Below are 7,320 nucleotides of genomic sequence, written 5' to 3'. Positions count from 1 at the left end.
CTGAAATAATAAGATAGTTACCGTATGAAAAAAAAAAAAAAAATTGTAAGGATCAGTTATTTATTAACATGATACGCGTACATGCAATTTATTTATTTTTATTCTCCTATTTAAGTGATAATTACAGTAACATTCACAACTTTCATGAATAACAAACATATTAAATGTTAAATAAAAAATAAAAGCTATTATTCTAAAATTATAAATTACTGACCATTTCCAAAATATATTAATCACTGTTTTTTTAAAGAGCCATCTTCATTATTGAAACTAAACATAAGGACGCCTAAACTCTCTAAGGTGTTTTATTTATTTATTTCCTTAGCCACTGCGTAAATAGATATATGCAAAAAAGAGGAATCTAGAAATAAAGGATTTTGTAAAGAATTCCTTCATGGCTTGAAAACAGCCATCCACTATAAAAGCCGATAGTGGCAAGCTTTCAGACTAAGAGATCAGCGTTTATTGTTGAAAAGGTTGCATGTCTCCGATGCTTCAGATTTGTGAGAAGTGATCTGGATTAGAGGGATCTGTTAAATGTTTAATTTTTTTATTTTCGAATGGAGTATGCGAAGTTATTGATTCAATACTATTGAACTAACAATGACAACAATTGAATTTCTTGGTAAAATTCTCTTCGATTAGGAATCCAGAATCATATTTAATAGCAAATTTGAATGAAGACAAATTCAAAATAGGTCTAAGATCTATCAATCAATCAGTACTCTTTAAGATGCATACAACTATGTAAATATTACCTTTCGTCCAATTTAATTGGACTTTACTTTTAATCAAATTTATGTTAGAGATCACATTTCTAAACTAAATATATTAAAAAAATAGAAATAAAAAACTTAAGAGTCGTAAAATGGAACTGGAATAAAGAAAAAATTGAATTATCATTGCCACAGTATTTCAGATTTCCTTTCACTCAATAGTAATACTTATTCTGTCTCTCGTTGCAGACAATACTGTTTACAACCGAAATGTCAGCTATAAGGGCTCTTTAATACAGATAATAGTTAAGAGATTCTCACATTCAATGAGTGGAAGCGTATATTATACTGACATGAATGATACACACTAAAAATTTAGTAAGTGGAAGTCAAATTCTCGTTAGAAGATGTCCACTTAGTAAAGAATGGGCAAAAAACTAATCGATAACTGGGCAAACCTACAAACAAAGATGGATAGAATAAATAGGTTTCTAATTTATTGTGTTTTCCAAACACTGTATGAGATGAAAATTTTGAAATTGTTCCATTTTTCTTATTTGGAGTTTGATGTATCAAATGTAAATAAAAATGGTCCCTAAACACTAAATTTTTTAAAGTACTCTACACTAACCATCATAAAACAAAGTAGTATCTACAGGTGAATGAAATATTAAATATTTCTCCAATATGGACTTCCAATCTTTGGATAACAGGCTTGAAAATTAACAATCATAAACACTGCGTTATCATAATGTGTGCTTATTACTACAAATGGAGAGAAGCAATCCTCTCTCTTGTAAACAAAATAATTGAAATGGAATCAAATTTAAAAATCAAATTGCAGAAGTACTTTCAAAACTAAACTCATGTTTCCATTCGATATAATTTATATATACATCAAAAATATGTTCACTAAAGACAAAAAATTAATGTATCACTCTGTTCTTATAAGTAAATTATTTGATAGAATACGTCTAATCTCCATGGCTTCAGGTCACTTCTTTTTTTTTAAATGTTCCTTCCACAGATACGTTTATGCAATTAAACTGAATTTAGTTTAGGGAAGATTCGAAACGTATCGGATGTAAATATATTTTAGCATTTGGCAAGCTTTCAATTTTTTACCTTAATGAGTTTACAAACAGACTAATCTCTCTCTCTAGATATATATATATTTGAAATTGTATGGATTACAATAGAGTTTTTGAAGCAAACGATCTTCTCTTTTATAAGAATTTAATAAAATACCAGCAATATTTATTAATTTATTACCAAATATCACACTACCTGTTCCGAAGTTACTGGTGATTTGAAAACTAAAGATAATTCAGCAACTGTCTGTTTGTCCGTTCTTAAATCAACTTGACAGCCGCAGAGTATGACAGCAGTATTCGCACAATGTTCTCGAATCTCGGGGTACCACTGCAAATAAAACAAATATCTTACTAATTCATACCAATTTACTTGTAAATGCTTAAAATTAAACGCAAAACGAAGCATGTACTTGTATGAAAATATTGCAAGAAAGTAAAACCACATGCCTAAAAATTAATTGTTTAGCTTAATATTCTAAACTTTCTTGACTAAATATTCATAATAAATTCGATACAATCTTTCCTTAAACTTCAAAGTAGAAACAAAAAAAAAAATCACCTTATTGACAGCATTGTCTAACGAGTCAGGATCTGCTACACAAAAACACAGCATAAATACTTGAGCATCTTGATAGGCTAATGGTCGCACGCTGTCATATGCTAACGAACCTGCGACAAAATGGAAACATTAATTCATTAAGTATAAGTAATGTCATAATAATTTCACAAAATGCAGTTCTACAATTTGAATGTTTCGCTAATAAAAGAAATATATTTATAAATCGAATACGAAAAACCAACTATGTCGCATTAAAAACTTCAAATGGCTGAAGCTTTTTTTAATGAGCCATCATTGGTATCAGCTAAACACTGACCATGACAAACCATTGAGTCAAAACCATGACATGAGTTCAGGGCAATATTAGCAATTGAATAGTTTTGAAAATAATATAAATGAATCCAATTTGATTTTTTTCACTATGTACCAAGGGCCAAATTAATTCAAAAGTTCAATTTTTGTGGGCTATACTTTTTAATTTAAACATTCGTGTTATCCATATTTATTAAAATAATCTTAGACAAAAGATAAGACTTTGACAACGAAAATGCCCAACGAATTAAAAAGCATCGTATTAAGATGCAATTCTTTTTTTGTAACTATGTTATACACAAATTGTATATTACAATATAATAAACAAATCTTATTTTATGATATATATATATTGAAAGAATGTCTTTTTTAATCACTTGATATGCAGTAATTCAATTCTTTATTGTACAAAGGACTAAGGATCTAAAACAAAATGCAATTTCATCGGAAGATTTCAATTGGTCTATGAATTTGTTGAAGGTACAAAAACATTGGTGGGAAAAGATGGATAAGTTGGTGGAAATTACGACTTTGAATTGAATTTGAAAGTGATCGAAATGACATTAAAATTGAAGTAAGAGTGGTGGAAATTTGGTCATTGTTAATAACAATGGCTTACTACTCACCCCTCTGAAGGGACTTCTTAACGGTATTTGAGGGTTCAGGTAGAAATCGCTTAGCCTCATTCTACAATCCGCTAGCTAACAGTCATGATGAGTGAAGTAAGAGGTGTACTTATATGTTTATATCTTACTCAGAAATCATTGTTCACCCGAAAAGCGCTTATACAGACTCTTAACACTAAATTAGCATTGGGTATGATAAGCATTGTAAAACCAAGTGAATATTATCAAGAAGTTGGCAGAAGATTTGTTGGAGATGGTATCACATTTATCAAGTTGTATACTAAATCAAGGTGCAGTAATATAGTTTCATCTACTCCAGTTAAAAGGACAGGTTAGTTAATATTGATTTATTTAAAGGAAAAATTTAAAGCTAGTAAGTAAATACTCTTAATCAAACGTTTAGAATTTCTTAGTTTATTATTCTTACTCAATTTTATTAAATAATATATTCTACGCTGCCTTTTTTTTATTAATTCTTGATTTAATATGATTTCTTTTTATCTGTTTTAAATTTTGAATGATGAACATTTTGAAACCATCGAACTTGTACTAAGTTAAGTTAGTCTATCAAATTACAAACTTCTTGGCGAAAATCCTACGTTTCAAAGTAGTTACTTCATTAATTCAAGCTGGTTTTGGTTTAATATTTAATAAATTACTTATCTTAATAAAAATTCAATTTTAATTAAACGATTCAGCATATTAACTTTGTATTTTTAGATTCAAGTATTTTTCTGGCCGAGCCTCTGTTCTATATGGATCTACCACCAATTCCTCGAAGTAAATGCATCAAGATGTTGGATTTTGACTCAAGTGAAGTAGAAGATTTTGATCAATTTACTACCTGTCTTCCTTTAAATGATCTTGAAGATGACTGGATATAAATAAAATTTAATTATGTATTTATCACAATGTTTAACAGTAAAAAAAAAAAAAAATATATATATATCGAAAGAGCGGAATTGTAAAGTATTTTATGTAAATAATAATCAAGCTAATGTTCCTATTAATAAACCATGCTTTATTTAAAAATGTGTATTTATTTCTTAATATCTTAACGTTGGTTAAGAAATATGACTTATTAAAACATTAAATATTCTTTAAATTCCAAGACGAGAAATTTTAAAGCAAGGCTAGCTGATGAAGAGAAAATGCTGGAAACAGGGTACCTTTGTACATACAAAGCAGGGTACAAAATCTTTGTATTTTCTAAGGCATTTAATTAATGAGAGCCATCTAAGATTTTTATAATTTGGAAAAATGCTGTACACACAACACAAGAGGTCAATTTTCTAAAATTTGAAAACTCATTCAGGCAAAGGAAAACTAATTGAAAAACTCAATTTATTCCTCTTATCATCATGAGAAGGTACAATAGGATCATGAGCTTAATTTGAATATGATTTAAATTTCTAAAATTACTATATACGGTAGTATACTTACATGATAACCTGACTATTCTTCGAACATATCTTGGGTTCTATAGGGAGGTCTCCAAATTTTTGATAAAACCTCAGTTTTAAATTTAGGTCTAAATCTTATTAACTGCCCTCTATTAAAGTAAGTTATTACACAAAATACTGAAGATAAACGTTTATCCCAAGTACACATCAGTAAGGTAGGAAATGTTATTACTTACCCATAAGTCTTTCTAATTTCTTTAATTAGTAAATTCAGCAGAGGACCATTAATATTAAATGTATGTATGTACAATGTATATTAAAATTTTAATGACATTATTCTAACAGAATCGTATCATTTGATTTCATAATTAAATACTTTCTGCTAGTCTTATCGTTGTTATTACATCTCTGAAGAAAATGTTTCCTCGATTGGAAAATTCCCCCTTCATGGGCTGTACTGCTAAGAAAGGAGAAGAAGAAAATGTTTAATCCCTTTTTAACTCAGAATCAAATCAGCTGCTTTAGGAATAAAACATTTTATTATTTCAAATTTTCCTTGTTTTAAAGGATAACTGAAATTTAACTTTTTTGATAAAGCCCGATTTCTAAGGGCTTTTCTCCCTTACAATGCACTGGTTTTTATGTAAATGAATTCAGTTCAAAAAATATTTTAAACTGCAGTCCCCTTTTCTTTTTTTTTTATTAAGCTGATTGAATCCCGGATACTTTTTTCTGCCGGCCTTGGGACAGTGTTGTCTGTAAGGAGATAATGCTGTCTATCACAAGAATGTGAGAGGCTCCTAAGAAGAAAAACTCTAAGGGCAAGCAGGACTCGAAACAGGGATGGTACACCATGACTTTACACTCTCCCCTGTCGGCTCAGTCGATGGTATGAGTTGTGTGGAGTCAATAGCTAATGCTTAATGCTCCTCCACTTAACCTTACTGGTAAAGATTGCACATTTGTTATTTTTGAGCAAATAAACTAAGTAACTTCTCAGCAATTTATAATTTTAATGAAGATTCAAGCTATTATCGAAAGAACAGTTTATTTACAACTTTGATATTCATAAATGTGACATATTAAATCTAGATTAATTATAAGTAGTATTGGTGAATATGTCAGTTTAAATTAAATATTGATTTATTTTATAACGAGGAACTCGTTAGATAAAAATTAACAAGTCCACAACACATATTCAGAGGGTTATGATAAACTGGAGATTTTTTTTAACGAATTTTTTTCTAGACTATCATTAAAAGTTGGTTCATTTATTTAGTTACCCGTTTTCTTAAAAAAAAAGTCTAACTTTTTATTTAATTAAAGAAAGTTTGGAAATGATTTATTAGTTACAGTTGAATCGTTATCGAGCGTTGGGTAATGAAGTTATTAAATACCAAAGATTAAATTCAAACTTAAGCAAACAAAAAAGTAAAATATCTCCATATTTTTAAATAATACAATTTTAATTTACATTTTTTAAGTACCCAGAAAGTCAATAAGTTGAAATTCCCTATTATGAGAACAATAGTCCAAATTGGGCAGAATGTAAAATACTGTTTATCGAAGCCAAGATTCTTAATTATTCAGTATCTCTTACTGACAGCGAACGATCATGTCATTTGTAGAATTATTGTTCAACTTGGCACTTCTGTCCACGCCAATTGCTTTCAGAAAATTCATTTCATCAGTGAAGAAACATTTCAAGAAATATGACGCTCCAATATCAAATATTTCTAGTTCAACGCCAAAAAAAGTGCCACCAAGTAAGAATTAATTTATTATTTTATTAATTTGTTTAAATGAAATAAAAAATAACTCTTTAGGGTGTAAGTTCTGTCACTACTATTGAATTTTAAGTCAAATTAATAACAAGTGTTAAAAAATTTGGAATAATTTTTCTATCAATCATTTATCTTTTACTTTCTAGTTTGATTTAGAATTGCAGAGCTAGTGTTCAATCGCTGAAAGGATTGATAAATTGTATGAAAAAGTCTGAGATGTAAATTAAATTTTCATAGAATTTTTCGATTGTTAGATTTTTTCGAATTAATAGAAACTAAAAAATTATTTTGTAGTCCGAGGGCCTAAGTCTATCGGTACCAGCCACCTTTAGTATGTGTAAATAAATATTATCTTAATAGCATTTTGAACATTTTTTGACAAAATCCATTTCACTTTATAATATTGTTTTATCCATTGCGTCAATAATAAAACAGCTAATCCTTGACTCAAAATATTTTTTAGGGGAACAATATGTAAGTATTTTAAAATTGAGTGAAATGCAGTTAGTTAATAATATGCATTTTAATGACAAAAATTCAGTATTTGTAATAATAAAAATTTGTTTATCAATTCTACATTTTCTTATATGATTATTTGGTGGGTTTGGAAAGAACAAAGCAATTGAAAATTGTATCTTGTTATAAAATTTCTTTAGATAAACTTTGCTGAATTAGTTTTACATTGTGATAATTTCTTTGTTAAACCGAATTTAGTAATTGCATTCAAATTAATATTTCTTTTATGTTTTAAAAGAAAAGAATTGCCTTTCTATGTGCAAGCTATCACCAATTATTGTGAAAAGATCTTTAAATAGAGAAAATAAAT

The 7,320-nt window shown here is 28.4% G+C and overlaps 1 protein-coding gene across 1 annotated transcript in view; it reads right to left on the bottom strand.

Annotated features, from left to right (window-relative positions):
• Window positions 1–7,320, bottom strand: part of LOC141451362 (rho-related GTP-binding protein RhoE-like) — a 285,880-nt gene that overhangs the window by 2,310 nt on the left and 276,250 nt on the right. Inside the window, exons 3-4 of the mRNA XM_074122672.1 lie at window positions 2,370–2,479; window positions 2,004–2,138 (exon numbers count right to left, since the gene is read on the bottom strand). Of these exons, the coding sequence (XP_073978773.1) occupies window positions 2,004–2,138; window positions 2,370–2,479 (245 nt within the window). The remainder of the gene's footprint in view (window positions 1–2,003; window positions 2,139–2,369; window positions 2,480–7,320) is intronic.

The sequence above is a fragment of the Rhodnius prolixus genome, unplaced genomic scaffold, assembly GCF_049639745.1.
Source record: "Rhodnius prolixus isolate KJV_2025 unplaced genomic scaffold, Rpr scaffold_8, whole genome shotgun sequence".
NCBI classification, from domain to species: domain Eukaryota; kingdom Metazoa; phylum Arthropoda; class Insecta; order Hemiptera; family Reduviidae; genus Rhodnius; species Rhodnius prolixus.
This window is presented reverse-complemented; position numbering and strand designations above follow the sequence as displayed.